Genomic DNA, 20,699 nt, shown 5'->3' with positions numbered 1-20,699 from the left:
TCTCTGTTGTCCCTGACATGGGTCAGATCGGGTTCAGGAAAAGGAGACTTCACCGGAAGCCTCTGGTGGGTTGTGGAGCCGGGTTTGTAGTGGTGGTCCTGGTGGGTTTTGGTGGTGCTGAGACAGCAACCCATTTTATTTTGGGATGAAACTTGAAAAGGTGTGGACTTTGGAGAGAGTGAGGTTTTTGGAATTACATTAGATTAGATAGAGAGCTTTGGAAAATTTTGAATTCTCAACGGTTATAAAACAAAAAAGTGTACGTTGGCATGGTTTGTTTGTGGATGGCAGCTAGAGAGAGAGAGAGAGAGAGTTGAAGACCACGGCGGAGATATTGATGGTAGATTGAGAGATTTTGATATAATAGTGAGGTTTGGGGTTTGATTGGTGAGGGGGTGGGGGGGGGGGGACAGCAAGTAGTGAGCCGCGGCTATTAATTATGACTAGGAGCCTAGGAAGAGCATGTCACGGTTACACTTACATCCTTCTACTATTTATTTGTTGGAGAGAACTTGTCTATCATTCATTGAATGTTGTTTTTTAGGTTTCATTTTAAGATTTAGTTATATAACTTTGTAGCTAAAAAATATATTATGAGAAAAAATTTACATAACAGTGATAAAATTTTAAAAAATAAATTTAAGAAATAACACTTAAGTACTATACTTAAATCTTGTCTTTATTTGTTTTTTGTTGTTAAAATGCATTTAAATGGTTACATTTATTCTTAGCAAAAAAAAAATGGTTACATCAACTTTTATATTTTATTAGGCCCGCTTGATTTTATTGCTTCCAAAAGTAATATTCTATTTTCAAATTCACAGAATTAGAAAACAATACAAAAACATTCAGCAAAAAAAAAGAAAAAAAACAAAAACAAAAACATTATACAAATAGAGTTTTTAAAGTTGAAACTTCTTTCAAAGTTAAAACTTCTTTCGAAATAATTATTCCTGAAATCAAGCTTCTTTTAAGAAAACATCAAAATCGTATGGTTTTTTAAAAAAAATGTTTTCACTGCAGTTTCAAACTTTTAACCAAAAATTAAACCATCAAAAAGGTTGATTTTTGTTCTCTAAAAACTGTTTTTTAGAAGGATAAGCTTAGATACAATATGTTGGGTTTTTTAGTTAAATTCAAACTCGTGATTAAATTGAATATTATTGACTATGGAAAAGAAAAACACTTTTTGTATTATATTAGTCAATAGAATTAGGTGTTTGAATTCAATATGAACCTAATGTATTATACCTAAGTCATTATACCTAAGTCAATTGTATGTTCTTTAAGGGGTATAAATTGAAAGCTTGATAATTTGTAACCTGCAGCATGGGAAGGGAAGTTGTCTAAACACCTTAGAGTTCCTACATGTCCTCAAATGATGGGAAAAAAACGTACTTTAGGTGTTATATTTAATCAGCGTTTTACACTTTAAAAAAAAAAAAAGCTTTAATCATTGCTAAAGTTGCGTTCTAAAAACCCAAGTTGTAATTTACCCGAGAAGCTTAATTCTAATCACCTGGAATGGATTCGTGCAATTCATTCATCAGTAAAAACAGATTTAACGACTTGAAATTTATAATGATAACTGAGAACGCCTGTCATAAGATTAAAATACACTCAAAATGATTCATACAAATTAAAATTAAAAAAAAAAAACACTCAAAATGACAAAGCATGCGGAGTCTAAAGCGAAGCATTGGAAATCAGAACCTGCTAAACTTTTGTGCATTGTGCGTGATCATAACTGGAGTCGAGATGGAAGAGAACCCATCAAACCTCTCAAAATTAAAAATGGAACTCAAACCATGCAAGTAAAAATAAATAAAAAAATTCATAGTGATCCATAAGCCATCATTATCCCACACGACTGGAGGGGTGGAATCTAGATATGGACCACCTGGTTTTGAAGATAAAATTGCTGAAGGCATAAATATAGCCCCCACAGAGAGCAGAATTTTAGTACCTAATCATAGGTGGTTCGGTGGGTAAAGGACCCCAAACCAGTCTGGCAAGCTCTTAAGCTACTAAACACTGCCACCACCACCGGTATGATTGCAACAGAAAAACTATATGAATTATGTGGCATTTGTTGTGCCACTTTACGTGGTACTATACTTATTCAAACTATATATATATGGCTTCAAGTACATTTTGCCAGCACTGTTAATACGCTTTTGGCATCCCATCAAGTAGACCCAAATGCAAAGTATAGATAATTTAAGACAATGTCAATAAGAGCAGCAATCTAGAAACTATTGAATTGTAAAAATTTTACTACAGAGAAAACATGGCAAATGATGTGGCCTCTCTAAAGCCTTTGTTAAGTTCAGCAAATTATCGACTGAGAATTTCTGCTAATTTGTAAGTTCCTAATTGGCAAAGGGGATTTTCAAAAACCAAAAGTGGAGCATGGATATGATGTATACAATTAGTGCTAGTACTATCTAGATATACAACAACTAACCCCAAAAAAAATGTATCAACAAAAAAAGAACAGCAGAACAAAATTGAATAATTATACAACAAATTGGATGTACAAAATCAGGTTAGGATTACAGAGAAGTGTCCACAAAATTTCAAGGTCATACCATAAAGAATTTGGCACCCAAGAGGAATAGCCTTCTTTTCTATTTTAATCCTAACCATTTCACTTTAGAAAAGTACTAAAGCTGATTGAGCTTAAGCCCAAGTAATTATGACTCAAACAATACACCGGAAGTGATGAATCTATTATACTATATGTAAGAGGGAAAAAATACTCATCAAGAAACAGGAAGCTGTGAAGAACTAGCCCGATCTGATTCAATCATGGATTTGATGTAGAATTCACCTGCTTTATATGAAGATCTAACCATAGGACCAGATGCAACGTATCGAAATCCCTGTCCATCCAAAGCACACAATTGATAATAATTATACAAGCGCATACACATTGAGAAAAATACTCATTGTCAACTTTATGCATGTTGTGAGAGAGATAATGATTGATATACAGATGTCATGATCAACAGTCAATCAACATATGTTTGATACAATCAGATGGTATCATTACAAATCCAAGGTATGTTCCTGGATCAACATGGTGTTACATGTCATAAATATATATATATATATTATAAATAAGAGGTGTTACATGTCATAATAGCTTCACAAGAATGTTAAAAGAGGAAAAAGAAAAGAGAGTATCAAAAAAGGAAAAAGAAAAGAATTGTAAGAGACATCAAAGGATCAAAGGATGCAAGTCCTACAGTAAAACCAGTATAGACATTACTTATGTGTTAATGATGTTGTCAAATGACATTAAAACATATGCAACCTTTTATGACACAGTAAAGGCAGACAAGCCAACATGAAAGTAAAGTGCATCAAAATAATGAATCACTTTAACCATGGACGGGTAACACATCAACTGTCGTATTGCTGTTGTTCTGCTGTGATTTTGGAATCCTAACATTTACATGCTCTTAAGTGGTTGTTCTGATCGAGTAAGATGCAAGACATTTGATGGGATAGCCCGTCCCTATACATTGTTTTGACGTACTTACTTTCATGTTGTTGTCTGCCCAAAAAAGAATAAAAACAATAAGAAAGACTTTCAGTCCCAAAACATTGGGATCAACAATAAATTATCAACAGGTTAATTGGGGTTGGCCACATGTTTTCTTCTCCACCATTCTAACATATCAATAATCATACTTTTTTTAACTCCTAAATTAACATTTCTTTTTTTATTAATTCTACTAGTGTGATTGTAGGCCTTCCTCTACCTCTTTTCATTCGCTCTTCAAGAATGGTGCATTAATTTCCTTTCCTTGCACATGAACAAATCATCTCAAGCCTTTTCAAAAAAATAATAAATAAAATCATCTCAAGCAACGCCACCCGTATTTTAAACAAATTTCTTCATTCCTCTCATGTCTTTCCTTATATTTCCACTTATACATTTTAACATTCTCAACTAGCTACACTCATTTTACAAACTTGTTACTTTTTTATAGCCAACATTTAGTACCATATAGCATAGTTGATATTATTGCAACATTGTAAAACTTTCCCTTGCTCTTATCTTATGATTTGCATCCTATTCCATCTCTTCATCCTGATGAATTATTTATCCAAGATAGAGAAAGCACTCACTCTATGGTATCCCTTTATCATCAAAATTTACAATCCCTCCATCTTTGTTTCTCCTTGTACTAAACTTACACTTTGTGTACTTTGTTTTAAACCTAGTTAACCTAAAACCTTGCGATCTAAAGTATCCCTCCATATTTCCAACTTGAAGTCAACACCATATCTACTTTCATCCACAAAAACTATATCACTTGCAAAAGGCATACACTAAAGGACTTTATCATGAATCAATCTAGTAAGTTAATTTAGTGCAAAGACATGTGGACTTAAAGTTGATCCTTGACGTAAACTTGTGAATTGAGATACCTCCACTTGTTCTCATATCAGTTACAATTTTCATACATATCCTTAATCACCATAACATATTTTATAGGAACCCATTTCTTTCATAAAATCCACCACATAACCTCTCTAAGTGCTCTTTCATACATCCTCTCTATATTTCTCCATTAGACATCTACGTAAGGAAATGACTTGCATGGTAGACCTCCCTAGCATAAACCAAATTGCTTATTTAATATTGTAGTTTCATGTCTAAAAATATGTTCAATCACCTGTCAAGAGCCTTGTAGCTCAACTAACACCTATTAGTGTTTCCAATGAAGAGATATCCAAGGTTCAAATCCCTCCACCACCATTGTAACTATTGAATTATCAACAACAAATATATATATATATATATATATATATATATATATATTTGGTCACTGTCTCCCAAAGTTCCATTTAAGGATAGTAAAGGTGTTATTTGGTGTGTGGGAAGCTATGTCTGCAAAATCAATATTGATGCTTGAAATGAGGATGCTGAGATTGGAGTGTAGCATTTCAATGTCCAAAGTAGACCAAGCACAAACAATTGCACTTATTGTTTTCCTTTTTTCACTCTTTCTAACCCCTTAGTCCCCAGGTTTAGGCCAAAAAATAAAAACTCTGGAAGAAACTATGGTTGCATAAGGCAATCATGTTAATGTGATAATGGGAGTTCATTTAACTAAGTCAAAACAAAACATTTGGCCAAGCAGTTGCTAATGTTGCACTTTGATGTGAACCAAAGTTAGCAAAATTATGTGGCAAGTTGACACAGAATCAACCAAGGAAACAAAACTCTTAAAAGGGGTAGAGGAGGGTAGAAAATGACATAAGCAAGCTCTTGGCTCATTGCCAATGATAACACAATGGAGATGCAGAATGGATAGTAATTCTGCAGCCAACCCAAACTTAGGATAGAGAAAGTACAGCTTCTGCCCAAACATTTGAGACATATTGCCTGAACTAATAGCTAATACAAGGCATATGAAGATGAAGTAAGGTGGTGTTCTTTTAAAATCAAAGTGTATTAAAACTCAATATGTTATTCACTTAGTAAAATCAGGTGAAGGCTTAAAAGCAATGCTCAAGGAAACTCGATTTTAAAAGTCCTTCATTTAAAGTCAGCACCTAACAGGCAAATGAGCAGTTCCCTAATAATTAGTATCCAACTTCCATTTGTAGATATTATGCGTAAATCAAGCTAAGGGTATTCCATTTGTACATGTACCATGAGTGGAGGCACAAAAGATATTCTCAAGAAAACACATTGAATAAAGAACCTAAAACTAAATCTTTTCCTTTCTTTCTCATCTTTTTTTTATTATAACAAATTTAGAGAATTATAATTGAATCTGAGCAGTTAGATTAATAACCAATTAGAGAGAATATTTAAGTAACACTCTGCTGCATTGTTATACTTGTACAACAAAGCATGACTCAGATTCAAAAAATTTAGGAAGAGAAAAAGATTGGTCACTACAGGCACTCACCTCCATAGGAGGAAGTACAAATCATACATAATACAAATAAATTGACTTCCAAGTAAGAACAGTAAAGTAAAAGAAAACACCACAATCAAGGGGTACTACAGTCAGGTAATTCTTAGTGAAGATTGAGAAATTAGAAATTGAAAAGATATGAATAAAGTACTATTATTACCATCATGTTGAAGGAAGGGGACTGCAAGAGGAAGAATTGAAGAATGAGAGAGGGAGCAAATGCTGTAGCACTACCAATCATAGCCACTAGCATGCAAAGTGTGAAAATACAATACACACACAAATACCCTTTCCCCAAGACAAATTATCTACCCAAACATGCATGTAAGAAAAGAATAAATAAATGTTCCATAATTAAAATATAAAATATTCAGGCATACCATTTCTGTGCCAAGAGTTTGATACTTCTCAAAAGCCTCAGGTGTAATGTATTCAGACACTGGCATATGGCGCTTCGACGGTCTCATGTACTGACCAAATGTCATCACATCCACACCTGCTGCTCTCACCTTCTCCATAGTTCTGACAACTTGCTCAGGTGTTTCTCCACAGCCTAACATTATTGAAGTTTTGGTAAGTGTTCCAGCAGGAGCATAGTCCTTGGCCATCACTAGAACATCTAACGACTGCTTGAAATTAGCACGTTGATCACGTACAGAACTTTGAAGCTCTTCAACCGTTTCAATATTATGAGCAAAGACATCTAGTCCTGATTTAGCAACTTTCTCTACACAGCCAGGGTCTCCTCGAAAATCAGGAACTGCACAACCAAAATAATGCAAGCAACATTACAGAAAGAACAAAGATGTATCTAAAACAGTTTTAAGGCATTCAACCTAAAAGTGTCCTTGCAAAGTAATCCAACTTCCTATATATAAGCAGAATTAAATTATTTATACATTCGGATCCAAATCTAACCATGCATTCCAGTCTAGGTAAACTTTATGGTAAGTTCCAAAACTAGTATTCAAATGCCTCTCTCTAACTCTGCCAGTAGTGTAAATGAGCTTCCCCTATAAGCAAATTCCAACATAAAATTATTCAGCTCAACTAGTAGAAGCTTCAGCAACACCAAAAGAGATTACACAGCCTGCCAATTAAACGGATTGCATGGCTCATGAACCACATTTTGAAAATCAGGAGCTGCAAACTCAAAATAGCGCAAGCAACATTACAGAAAGAAGTAAGATGCATATAGAATACCAAGAGATATTAACATAAAGAGTCATTGATAATGTAATCCAACTTTTTTTTATTCGTAGTTACACACGAACCCAATGGATTTTGAACTGACAGCCTCACCATCACCTAGGAGTCAAGCTGTCTAGGTGCCAGTTGAGCTAGAGTTAATTGGCAATAATGTAATCCAACTTTCTATATATAAACAAACCTTAATTGTGTATGCCAATGGTTCCAAGTTCAACCAAACAATCCACAGCCAATGTAGAATTTAGAATAAACTCTAAAACAAGAACCTAGGAGCCTTTCTTTGGATCTGCCTAGAACATATGTTTATAAGCTGACTATATACAGATTGTAACAAAAAGCATAATCATCCAATTAAGGGCCACAGGTTTTAAAACTATGAAAAGCTCAACTGCTTCAAGTAGCATTTCTCAAAAGCCACCTAAAGAGCACAAGCCACTCCACAAATTTGGTGAAATAAAGAATCTTTGATTTACAAAACAAGATGCAGGTAGCTTTTGCTTTTTAAAAGCCGAAGCTTCCTTGGAAAAGCCCCAACAAACAGGGCCTAAAGTGTGACTAAATTAAATGCCAATTCCTGCAATACAGGAAAATGGACTTCAACAGCAATCACAGAAAATGGGCAACACATTGACGGCTTGTGCAGAACTAGTTGCGGTGTTCACTAGCCTACATTTACAATTAAATTCCAAGTAACCTACTGCTATTCTTAATAACAGTTGGTGATACCTGCACAGCTTTCAAATTCTGACATCTATAAACACATTCATTAATTCTCACAATTAAAATAAAAACAAAATCCAAGAGTTCATACCCAAGGCTTCTATCAGCATATTCGGCTTCAATGCCTTCAACTTCTGCACAGTCTCAGTAAAATGCCCACTCCCTTGGTCAGGCAAATCATCCCGGTCCACACTCGTAATCACCACATAATCCAAACCCCACGACGCAATTGCCTCCGCCACATTCCCCGGTTCATTCGGGTCAGGCGGGGGAGGTGTCCGCGACGTCTTCACATTGCAAAACCTGAGAATTTAACAATCTCAGTTAAAGTTAATTCATATATCAAGCAAAAGCAGACATCCATCCCTCTTCACAAACTTGTAAAATCAATTCCACAGAAATGCCCAACTCTAGTATAAGGTCTAACTGTATTTGTTTTAAGTTTAAATTATTCATACTGTAATGAGATTACTAATGCATTTTCCTGAGGCTCTTTTACGCATAAGAATAAAGTGCAAATTCGAAGTTGGCATTGCAAATCAAAGCATATTTTTCGAGGTAAAGTGGAATTGACTCAATAAATCTATGAATTGTTGTTACCGGCAGCCGCGGGTGCAGGTATCGCCGAGGATCATGATAGTGGCGGTGGCGGTGCCAGTTTCGCCGCCGGACCAGCATTCGCCGAGGTTAGGACACCTGGCCTCTTCGCAAACGGTGTGGAGCTTGAGCTCACGGAGCTTCTTCTTGATCTGGACGTACTTTTCGCCTCCCGGCACGGCCTCCTTCATCCATTTAGGCTTGGGCAGGGGTTTCTTCCTGGTGCCGACTTCGACGGAGTACACGAAGTCCGATAGCGTGGGAGATTCACGGGCCAGCCGGGCCCGAAGGCCGTCTAGGGTTTTGGGGAATTCAGAGGGCGGCGCTGTTGCTGTTGTTGAAGTTGAGGTCGAGAAGGTTCTGGCGGTTATGGTGGTTATGGCTCTCAATCTGGATTGCATCGTTGCTTTCGTTTGATGTGTTTCTCTCTCTCTCTCTCTCTCTCTCTCTCTCTCTCTCGCTCGCTCGCTGCTGTGTGAGAGAGAAGAGAAGAAGAAGAAGAAGGTGGAGATTGGGTTTGGGTGGTTGTTGAAATGTTGGAATGTTGAATTTGGAGGGACTCGAGTCGAAAGTCTGGGATCAGATCCTCTCCGTTTACGAATTACGACCGGTGCAGTTGGCGGGTCCCTCGACGAAAGGTGGAAATACAACTGGGCCGATCCTGGGCTTCTTAGATTGGGCTTCAATCTGCTCAAATACAACTCTCTGCATTAGCCTCGGCTTTTTTTTTTCTTTTTAAACGCAAACCACCATGGAAACCGTAAACCTAAGTATTATCCAGAATAGTTGATTGTAAAATACTGAATATGCAATGACCTATTATCGAATCAAGTAGACCGACAGATCACACGAATTAATCTTTTTAACCCATGGATAAAAGCAAACAAAAAAAAAAAAACTTTATGCATTTACTAAACTACTAAAAATTGAAAAGATAGTCTGATAAAGAATAAAGATATAAAGTAAGTGGTGCGTCATGAGATGAGAGTTGAGATTAAAAAAAGCAATCCCATGGCCTACTCCAACATCTCACGAATATGTAATTTCCAAGGCTTAATGGTTAAGCTAAAATTTTATTTTGAATTTCTATAAGATATGTTGTTTCAAGACTTTTTGAACTATATAACTTGGGCATTGGATGATATATGTGAATGATTTTTTTTTTCTCTAACTCTATGTCATATGATGTAATTTGTTATTGTTATAATTTATTAATTTACCCAAATGAAGTATTTTTATTTTATTTTAATTGCTTTTTATAATTATAAAATATATTATTTAATTAATGAGTAAACCTAAAATTCAACCAATAAACCACTGGTTGAACCAATGAACCAGTGAACCAAATTTTCAGTCTGCTGAACTTCCGGTACGGTTTTTATAACTATTTAAATCATCATATGTTTGTTTAAATTTTACAAAAATATTTAAAATTAATGCATAAATGTACACATTTTAAAAAGCAAAAGAAAAAAATATCCATATTGAAATCAAGAAAAAGAATGTGAAAAAAATATAGAGCACTCAGCCACTGGCATTAATGCTTTTATAATAGAAATAGTATCACATTTTAGTTAGTTAAATTCAAAATTCACTAATATTAGGTTATGCAAAATTGTGTAAAAATACATGGTTACCAAAGTAACCGTATAAATTTATACTAGCATTATTCACATTTAGTTTTTTATTATTCTTTACGTATCCTAAGAATAAAAAAGGGAATGGATAGTAGTTATTGTGTGGAAGAAAAGAAAAACAATTAAAAAAATGAAGAAAATGTGAAATGTAATGTAAAATAGATAATTTGATATGTGATGTTTTAACAAGTATGCAAAATAGAAAAAAAAAATCTTATTCTTAAATAAATAAATTTTCACAAGAACTAATGCAAATTTGAACCGATGAATGAAGCTTTCTATTGTACGCATGGACATGTTGCGTGGAGCCTGGGTAAAATTTACCCCTTTTTTTGTGCATGAAAGCCCATCTTTGGTTTTCATGGGTGGGCTAGTTTGAATGAGGTCGAATCATGGACCCTTTATATATGGCCCAAAACTCCGGTTGAAAATTTTCACATCTTTTGGGCCTACCAAAATGTCCAAGTTTTATTGGAATTACATTTTGCTCTCCAATATAATTTCATAACATTTCTATCACAAAAAACAAAAGCATAATTTCATGAATTTGGAATGGGCCCCTCCCATTCTGGTAGCACGATGCGTAGCTGAATTATGATTATGCAACATATGCATGAATAAAAACAAAAGAAAACGAACTTGATATGTCATATTGACTCATTCGTAACTAAAAACAAACTTATGTGCCAACTATGATACACCATGTGAATTTGATTAAGCAATTATACAATCATACAATAACCTTATGGAAATCAATGATTATTAAATTAAGGATTAATACCCATAAAATACACATATTTTCTTGGTACTTTCTCTCTTTCACACATTTTCTTGGAAAGATAGAAGAATTGAAATTCTACATGGTCAATAAGTCCAGGCAGCAGCCTGGACTACATTTTCTGGGCATTCTCACGTTTATTAAACAAAAGCTCCCACAATTTCCTTACGTTTCCACTTTCTGGGACCCTTTTGGAAGACACAAAACCAACAAGTCAATTTTAATTATTATAAGGATCTATTCAGATCCCTACTTAGTACCAATTTGTTGGAATGGCAATTCATTTCTCCCCTTGTAGAAAATAATATTACTAATAGCAATAAAGAAAAGTCAAAAAGCTATGCTTCCAGCTATAAAGAATAATTTCTTCATTCTTTTTTGACAAACAGCTATAAAGAATACCTGACTCTACATAGTAATTTGTTTCAAGTTTGCAAACCCAAAAAAAAAAAAAAACATTTTGAGTTCACATTTTTGCTAGTTCCTTTTGGTGGTTCTAGAAACATCTGTGCTCCTTGGAATACAATATTGCCCTTACCCTTGTTTTTGTTTTTTTTTTTATTGATTTTCTAAGAACTGATAAAAAAGATTTTATAAATGAACTAAATCAGCTTAGAATACTACATCCAGCTTAGACGGTAGATCTTCTACCTATACATCAAGATCTGCAAATAAAATTGCTTTTCTAGCAATGGAATGAGCAAGTTGATTACCCTCTCTTTTTACATGTCTAAAGCTATATTTATGAAAAACCTCTAACGGTATCCAAATCTCTTTCAATAACATGATCACTTTTCTATTGAGACATACACGCATTGTTGTATTGTTGTTTTAATCTAATTATTAAATGCAGGCAAGAAATGTAAGACGCCACATTTGAAAACCCAAGTTGACTGGGGTCCTATTCAAACATTTAAATGCATTTTTTTTGTTAGTTTTTGTTATGCTGATAGTAATGTGATTTAGAAAATATGACAGAGACTAATCAAGACTAGTTTACTATGATTTTGTTTGAAAAATACAGATAGAAGCACCACCCTACCAACCAAATTTAAGTCAATGGAAGGAAAACACAGTGGTCCCGGGACATTTGATTCAAAAATCAAAAAAACACATGTTGGTTGAAGATGGAAAGCATAGTGTAAATGAGCATATAAACATTGATCTCCTCAGCAAACTGACAGTTTTGTGTTGGATAACGTTGGAGGTTGACACAGTGATCTGATTATACAATGACATATGACCAATTCATATGACCGTGGGAACACAGCCTTCATTTCTCGTGGTCGTAACTACTAAATTTTACCTCAACTAAATTTAATTTAAACCCATATTAGATTCTCTCTCAAAGCATGGTGTCTTTTTAAATTCTAAGAATAACCTATAAAATCAAGGCGTAATGTGCCTTTCACTACTCAACTTTATAGGGTAAATTTCATTTTGTTCCTCACAAAATTATTTTTGTCAATTTAGTTTCTAACCCTTGTCAATTTAATATTTCTTTTAAGAACTAATTTGACACAATTAATTCATTAAGTTAAAAATATAACTAAGAATTGAGACAATTTTTTTTTTTAGAACTAAATTGTCCTTAAAAATTGAGGGCCTAAAAAAGAATTTTGCCATCAACTACTAAATTTTTTTATTTTTTTAAATTATTAAAGGAAGAATCAAGTCTTCTCAAAAAAAAAATCTTGAATTTAATAGTTATACTGCATTTATTTAAAAATATATAAAAATAAAAATAAAACTCTAATAATGCATTGAACGCCAATGTCCTCCTTGTATATAAAAAGATAAATATTTTTTTTTTTTTTTATTATAAAGCTTAGTCAACTGATGGAACTTGATATAGAGAACAATAGTGACCGGTTTTATAGAAATAATAGTAGCCTAAACTTTGTGATCTTTGACAATAGAATTAGCAAACCCCTTATGATCAACAAAAGAAGAAATTCTTTTGCTGGATCTGTTGCTTCAAAAAATCTGACAAAAAGAGATCATTAGTATTTACGTGTTATATATATATATATATATATATATATATATATATATATATATATATATATATATATATATATATAATGTAAGGTCCATAAAATCAGATAGTCCAAGCCCACTTAGAACAGTGACTTATACAGTTCAACCATAACCCAAAATCAATAAATTTGTAAGAGAGAGAAACAAACAACAAGAGGGGGCTTTGCCTAATAATGAAAATAAGGAAGAAAGAGTTGATATTCTCGAATAGATGAATTAATCTCAATATAAGCTAGCCCAAGGAGGCCAAAGTTACACAAAAAAAATGATACTGTTCACTCTCTTCTCTCAGTGTTCTTCTTGTTTCTTTTTTCTATTTTTTATACTTGTGTCTGGATCTTTTCTCTGAAAACCTCATTCTTTCTTATATACTCCTCCCTCCTTTACATCTTGATCTCCTATCTTTACTTTACAAATCTCTCCTCGTGACACTTATCCCATTTTGCATCTGAAGAATGTGGTAGAAGTAGTTTGCTTAGCTGTGACTCATATTGTTCAGGTCACTTCCTCATCAATGTAGCTGATAAAACTGTTGCCCACCATTTAATGCAGAGGCAACAGGCTACTCCAAACTAGAAACTTCCCCTATTATCACTGATTCTCTCTCTTCAGACCTTTCTTCTACCTAGTACACTTCAGAGTCCTTTGTCCTATCCCTTCCTCTCCTCATGCGATTATCTTTCTTGGACCCATGATATCCCCACTCCAGTAGTGCAACTCTTCAACTTCATTCTCGGACCTCGGGCACCCACAATAATCATTATTTGTTTCTAAAAAAAATTTATCATAGTTTTTTTTTTGAGAAACAAAACCTTATCATAGTTAAACGATAATGTTTCTAAATTTTGGGTAAATTTGGTTAACTACGGCAACCTAAACAATAGTATGTTGGTAAAAAAATTAAGTAAATTAAGAGCAAAATAGAGATTTAAACATGTTTGTTATGTTTATTACACAAGTCAAAAGTGAACTATTATTCCTGTTATTCTTTAAGGATCACTAATATTTCTTTGTATCTAACCAAGTTGTGGTGTAATAAATAAAGAAACGTAAATCTTTAAGCTAAATAAAGAAAACAAAATGTCTTCCATTTGATTTAAGTGGGATTGTAGCCCAATACATGGACATAAGGTATGATAGAGAGAATTTATGGCAAGTTAGAGCATTCACATCAGTCGATGGAAAGTCTTCTAAAATACAAAAAATAGCTCTCTTTACACATTTTGATAATAAAAAAACACCCACATCAGTGGGTGTAAAACAATAGTAGCCTAAACTTTGTGATCTTTGACAATAGAATTAGCAAACCCCTGATGATCAACAAAAGAAGAAATTCTTTTGCTGGATCTGTTGCTTCAAAAAATCTGACAAAAAGAGATCATTAGTGTTTACGTGTTATATATATATATATATATATATATATATATATATATATATAACACGACCATTTCTTTTGATAGTGTCCAGAAACGAGTACAAATGTTTCCAGTGTTCACTAATGGAGTTGGAGAAGATCAAAACATCATCAATATAAACAATAGTGAAATGGCTGAAAGAATTGAAAATATCATTCATAATGTTTTGGAATTCACTAGGAGCATTTTTTAGACCAAAGGGCATAACATTCCACTCATAGTGACCAAAGGGTGTGGTAAAAGCAGTTTTATACCTATCATTCTCGCTAACCTGAACTTGCCAAAATCCAGACTTCATATCAAACTTGGAAAATATGATAGCATCACTCAGCCGGTGAACAAGATCATTTTTATTGGGGATAGGGTACCTGATCCACTCTAAAACTTTGTTTAAAGGTTTGTAGTTAATCACAAGACGAGGGGTACCTCTCTCAAGTTCAGCATTTTTCTGGACATAGAAAACTGCACAAGACCAAGGAGACTTGCTGTTTCTAATAAGTTTTTTCTTGAGCAAATCATTGATCTCATTTTTACAAAATTCAACAGTTTCAGCATTCATTTGAATATGACGAGCTTTAGTAGGAATATTCTTCTCATTAAAATCTTTGGCATAAGGCAAGTTAACAATGTGTTTCTTTCTGTGCCAAAAAACATTAGGAATTTCAGAACAAACATCACTTATTAATATTTTTTGGAAATTAACAATTTTGGATTGAAGCAGTTTATCAGAAAGTTGTTCAACAATTTTCTTGTACCTAACTTCTTGTTGAAGGGAGTTGAGGTATTTGACTTTAGCATGGATCAAATTAACAGTATCAGGGGTTTCATACTTATCACAAAATTTGAATTTTACTTTTTGTCCAAAAGGATCAGTAGGAATATTCTTCTCATTAAAATCTTTGGCATAAGGCAAGTTAACAATGTGTTTCTTTCTGTGCCAAAAAACATTAGGAATTTCAGAACAAACATCACTTATTAATATTTTTTGGAAATTAACAATTTTGGATTGAAGCAGTTTATCAGAAAGTTGTTCAACAATTTTCTTGTACCTAACTTCTTGTTGAAGGGAGTTGAGGTATTTGACTTTAGCATGGATCAAATTAACAGTATCAGGGGTTTCATACTTATCACAAAATTTGAATTTTACTTTTTGTCCAAAAGGATCAGTAGTAATTCCATCATCCTCAGTAAGGAAAGGATACAAAGAGTTAATAAAAGGCAAACCAAGAATTACTTTATCAGTCATGTTCTTAACAAGTACAGAGGAGATCTTAAAGCAAACATTATCATGGCAAACATGAGCATTATTTAATTCATATTTTATTTTCATTTTAGTTCCATTAGCAGAAACTAATCTTTCAGTAGATTTTTCAAAATATTTAGAAGGAATCAGTCCTTCTTGAATACAATTAACATCAGCACCAGAATCAATCATAGCAACAACATCAAAAGCATAATCATGAGCAACAACAATTTTGACTTTAGTGTACCATTTGGGCAGCATATGTTTAACAAGAGACAATTGATTATCAATCAAATTAATCAAAGTACGATCAGAAACATTACCAGAAGGAGAAACTTGTTGATCGGATTCATCTCCGTCCTTTTGCTCATCATCATCAGATTGGTGCTTATCCATAGTTTTATCAATTTTTAGAATTAACAATTCTTGTTTAAGATGATCATTATCATGTTTAATAGTTTTAACATCATTTTTTAATTGAATTATTTCTTGTTTAACAGTTTTTATCTCATGTTGAAGATCATTAACAGTTATCTCTTTTGATTTATTTTTATTAAATCTTTTCAGAGTTTCTTCAAAACTTATCGTAGAATTAGGTCTTTTAACCTTATCTTCTTTTGTTAAGTTTTTCAAAAACTTATCAAGATAATCTTTCTGCAAGTTGGGACCTTCAATCTTACTTATCATAGTTAATAGTAAATCATCATTCTCTTTACTTTTGGTAGTGCCAAAAGTGGTCAACATTGTAATCATGGTAGCTTCAATAAACACTTTTACTCTTGAGTGAATATTGTAGCATTAGTAGCCTTTATGCAGGCCAAACAAATCAGGTTCCTAGGTCAGGAGTATTTTCATCATATTCTTCATCATGAGCAAACCAATCTTTTGGATAAGGTTGAGGATAAAGGTAGCAAGGGCTTTCTGCAACGGGGCTTTCAGCAACAGATCCTTCTTCTTTAGAATTTCTGTTCTCAGCTTCCTTCTCCTCTTCAATCTTTTTCTTGAGGAGAGTATATAAATCATCCTTACTTAATTTGTCAATATCTGATGAAGTAGAAGTAGAGGGGACCTTGGAGGTAGACTGGGCACTAGAGATCAGTTGTTTGGGAGGTGGTCTTCGGTAAACATTATCCAATATTTGTGGAACATATCCAAATTTGTCCCACCATTTGACATACCAATGTCTAGTAAGAATATCACCTTCTTTCTCATATTGCCACTTTAGAATCCAGGGGACTCTAAAACGTTTAACAAAGTGGAGAAGGGCAGGAAATTTCGCATTATGAGTATTTACCTTAAAACTTTGCTTCTAGAAATTGAAACAGTCAACAAGAGGTTTGGGGAAGATCTCAATGTCAGAACCAAATTGATTCCACCAACGGATGAACCAAAGAGGCAGATTAGCATTGTTGTCAAATTTTTTATCAAAGTTAATAAACCATGAATGAGTCATTGTCTCATTTTGGTGAAGCATAAATTTGAACCAAGCGTCAATATAATCATGGTATGAATATGGAACAGAGTGTTTAGGGAGACTTTTTGTAGAGGTAGGAGAATGTCCCCAACTGGCTTCAGTAACAATATTTTTTAGGTAAACACTGTGGTAAATAATTTTGGTTTTATCATCCAAATCAAAAATGGTTTTAATAACAGTAGCATCTTCTTGGCGTAAAATGTCAGAATAAAATTCTAACCTTTTAGCACTATGCTCCGGAATCCAGTGACACAGAGGAGGGAAATAGCTTTTTGCAATCTGGAGAGGGTTCTTAATTGCTTCTCGGTTTGGTTCAACAAAAAATAGGTTTTGGAAGTATTGTTTTTTAACATATTGGGAAGCATTGGGTTTTCTGGGGTAAATAGTTCGGACAGGCTAGTTAACAGGGGTTAAAGCATAAAGGTCATAGGCAGAAACCAAAACAGAGGAATAATTAGGCTTGGGGATTGATCCTAAAGTGGTGAGGCGGTTAACAATGTCTCTCGGGGAGACGGGTTCTCGTTTAACAATTTGGTCGTGAGAGGCTGCAGGACCTTTATCCTTGGATCCTCTACTTGCCATTGCGGCACTGCAGGAATTCACGGGTAAGGAAATCAGGAATAGAATTTTGAGATCCTTTAATATATTCAATATCAAAATCAAAAACACTTAAAATAGCTTGCCATCTTGCAAAAATATGTTTGGAAGCAATATTCTCAACATCTTTTTCAATAACGTACTTAGCACTTTTACAATCAATTCTTAATAAAAATTTTTGGTTTAACAAATCACTTTGAAATTTTGAAATGCATAGTACTATAGATAAAATTTCTTTCTTTATAGTGCTATAGTTTAATTGTGCCGCATTCCAGACACCAGAGTAGAAGCGAACAATTTGCTCAGAAGAATCAGGTGAAACTTTTTGTTTTAGAATGCCTCCATAACCAATGTCTGAGGCGTCGGTTTCGATAATTTTGAAAGCGTTAACAGTTGGGATACCAAGACAAGGCAAAGTTTTAACATGGGATTTGATTTGTTTAACAAGAGAAGTATGAATATCAGACCAAGGAGGAGGATTACTTTGTAACCGATCAAAAAGTGGTTTGCATTGTTTTCTCAGATTCTTGTAAAAATCAGCAACATAGTTTAGGGATCCAAGAAACCTTTGAAGTTGAGTTTTGTCTATAATTTCATCAGGAAATTTATCAGCAAATTGAATGGCTCGATCAATAGGACGGATCTGTCCTTCGAAAATATCATATCCAAGAAATCTGACTTTGGTTTGAAACAGTTTGACTTTTTTGGCAGAGACAACAAGACCATTTTCAAAAGCCAAAGTTCAATATGTAATAGTTGTGCCGGATAATGAATGTTGGAATGAGCATGATTGTGTTGGAGAATATTGTGGAAAGAGAGTTGGAGAATATTTTTGTAGGAAGACATCATGCTACGGAGAGTTTTGGACCAATGTAAAGACTTGGTCAAAAGTCTCATGCCAAGAAGACTTTCATGAGTTTTAGCATCCGTAGGAATTATAGGAAGACCTTTGGTGAAGATATGCTTTTCACTAGGGATTTTGTCATCATGCAAGGAGTCAACAAAAGAGATTTTCATATTATCATAGTATCTATCATTCATCAGGACATTGTGGCAATCGGCAATAATTGTTGGCAACAAATGAGTAGAGCTATTCTTTTGTTTAATAAAGGTAAGATGTTTATTAATATTATGAGTTTCACACTTTGCACAAAATTCGAATTTTACTTTTTGTCCAAAAGGATCAGTAGTAATTCCGTCATCCTCAGTAAGGAAAGGATACAAAGAGTTAATAAAAGGCAAACCAAGAATTACTTTATCAGTCATGTTTTTAACAAGTACAGAGGGAATCTTAAAGCAAACATTATCATGGCAAACATGAGCATTATTTAATTCATATTTTATTTTCATTTTAGTTCCATTAGCAGAAACTAATCTTTCAGTAGATTTTTCAAAATATTTAGAAGGAATCAGTCCTTCTTGAATACAATTAACATCAGCACCAGAATCAATCATAGCAACAACATCAAAAGCAAAATCATGAGCAACAACAATTTTGACTTTAGTGTACCATCTAGGCAGCATATGTTTAACAAGAGACAATTGATTATCAATCAAATCAATCAAAGTACGATCAGAAACATTACCAGAAGGGGAAACTTGTTGATCGGATTCATCTCCGTCTTTTTGCTCATCATCATCAGATTGGTGCTTATCCATAGTTTTATTAATTTTTAGAATTAACAATTCTTGTTTAAGATGATCATTATCATGTTTAATAGTTTTAACATCATTTTTTAATTGGATTATTTCTTGTTTAACAGTTTTTATCTCATGTTGAAGATCATTAACAGTTATCTCTTTTGATTTATTTTTATTAAATCTTTTCAGAGTTTCTTCAAAACTTATCGTAGAATTAGGTCTTTTAACCTTATCTTCTTTTGTTAAGTTTTTCAAAAACTTATCAAGATAATCTTTCTGCAAATTAGGTTCTTCAATCTTACTTATCATTGTCAATAGTAAATCATCATTCTCTTTACTTTTGGTTAACATTTTAACAGATTTAATCACATTACAACAATAATCTCTACAGCCAAGTTTAATATTAGGAGATTTAGAAACATCACTACGTGAGTGATAATCAGAATCAGATGAGGAGGAAAAATCCTCTTCAAAGGAATCAGTTGAAGCAGCAGATTCAAGAATCTGAAATAATTCATTTTGATCATTATTATTAATGTTCAACAGGTTCAACTTATTTTTCAACTTACCAGGCTTTTGGGTACAGTCTTTACTGAAATGGCCAAATTTGCCACAGTTAAAGCACTTACCTTTACCTGATCTCTGTGTATCATGTTTTCGAAAAGTAGATTTGTTTTTAGTATAAAAATCATTGGGTTTAACAAAGTGGGTTCTGTGTCTTTTATACTTTTTATGGGAATAACTTTTGTAAACCTTATCATGTTTACTTTTTCCTTTTTGCCTAGAAGGGGCAATAGGAGGTAAACCATATTGTTCACAGAAATTACCCATTTCATATTTAGCTTTCTTTTTATCCTTTAACTGTTGTTTTAACCATTTTTCATCATTGCACATATTAATTCCAATTTTCTTAATAGTGCTGAAAATATCACCATAGGTTAAATTATCAAAGTCAATAGAATCATTTTTACCAATTAATTCATTTTTTACCTTATGAGCAAAAATAGGAGGCAGATCGTCAATAAACTTCTCTTTCCAATAAGGCTTCGTAGAGTCTTTTCTAAGCATGACTCTGGAAGTAAATACATCTTGATACCGTCTGTAATCAGACATAGTAGGACATTTCAAATTATTCAAATAATCAGAAATTCGAGACGAAATATTGGAAGGAGTACCAACAAAATGTTTAAGAATGGTGTAAACCAAAGTGTTAACACCATCAGGAACACCACGGTTAATATTTTGATCAAAAATAGGCATACCATCAATATCTCTTTTAACAGCATGTTTAATAGATTCTCTGGATTCTTCTGTGAGATGTGAATCCCACCATCCGCGAAGACAACCAGTAAAACCAGATGCAAGCAAATCAACAATATCAGGATGATCAAGGCTATCATGGT

General features: G+C 33.5%; 1 protein-coding gene across 1 annotated transcript; it reads right to left on the bottom strand.

The window, feature by feature from the left end:
• Positions 1 to 2,494: 2,494 nt before the first annotated feature.
• On the bottom strand, positions 2,495 to 9,067 carry LOC142641343 (lipoyl synthase, mitochondrial). The gene is made up of 4 exons (XM_075815761.1): positions 8,475 to 9,067; positions 7,966 to 8,177; positions 6,326 to 6,705; positions 2,495 to 2,885 (listed from the first exon to the last, which is right to left on the bottom strand). The coding sequence occupies exons 1-4, from the start codon at positions 8,870 to 8,872 to the stop codon at positions 2,766 to 2,768; spliced, it is 1,110 nt and encodes a 369-aa protein (XP_075671876.1). The 5' UTR covers positions 8,873 to 9,067; the 3' UTR covers positions 2,495 to 2,765.
• Positions 9,068 to 20,699: the final 11,632 nt, after the last annotated feature.

Source organism: Castanea sativa, chromosome 6, assembly GCF_040712315.1.
Source record: "Castanea sativa cultivar Marrone di Chiusa Pesio chromosome 6, ASM4071231v1".
Lineage (NCBI taxonomy): Eukaryota > Viridiplantae > Streptophyta > Magnoliopsida > Fagales > Fagaceae > Castanea > Castanea sativa.
The sequence above is the reverse complement of the archived record's forward strand: the minus strand, read 5'-3'. Positions and strand labels throughout refer to the sequence as shown.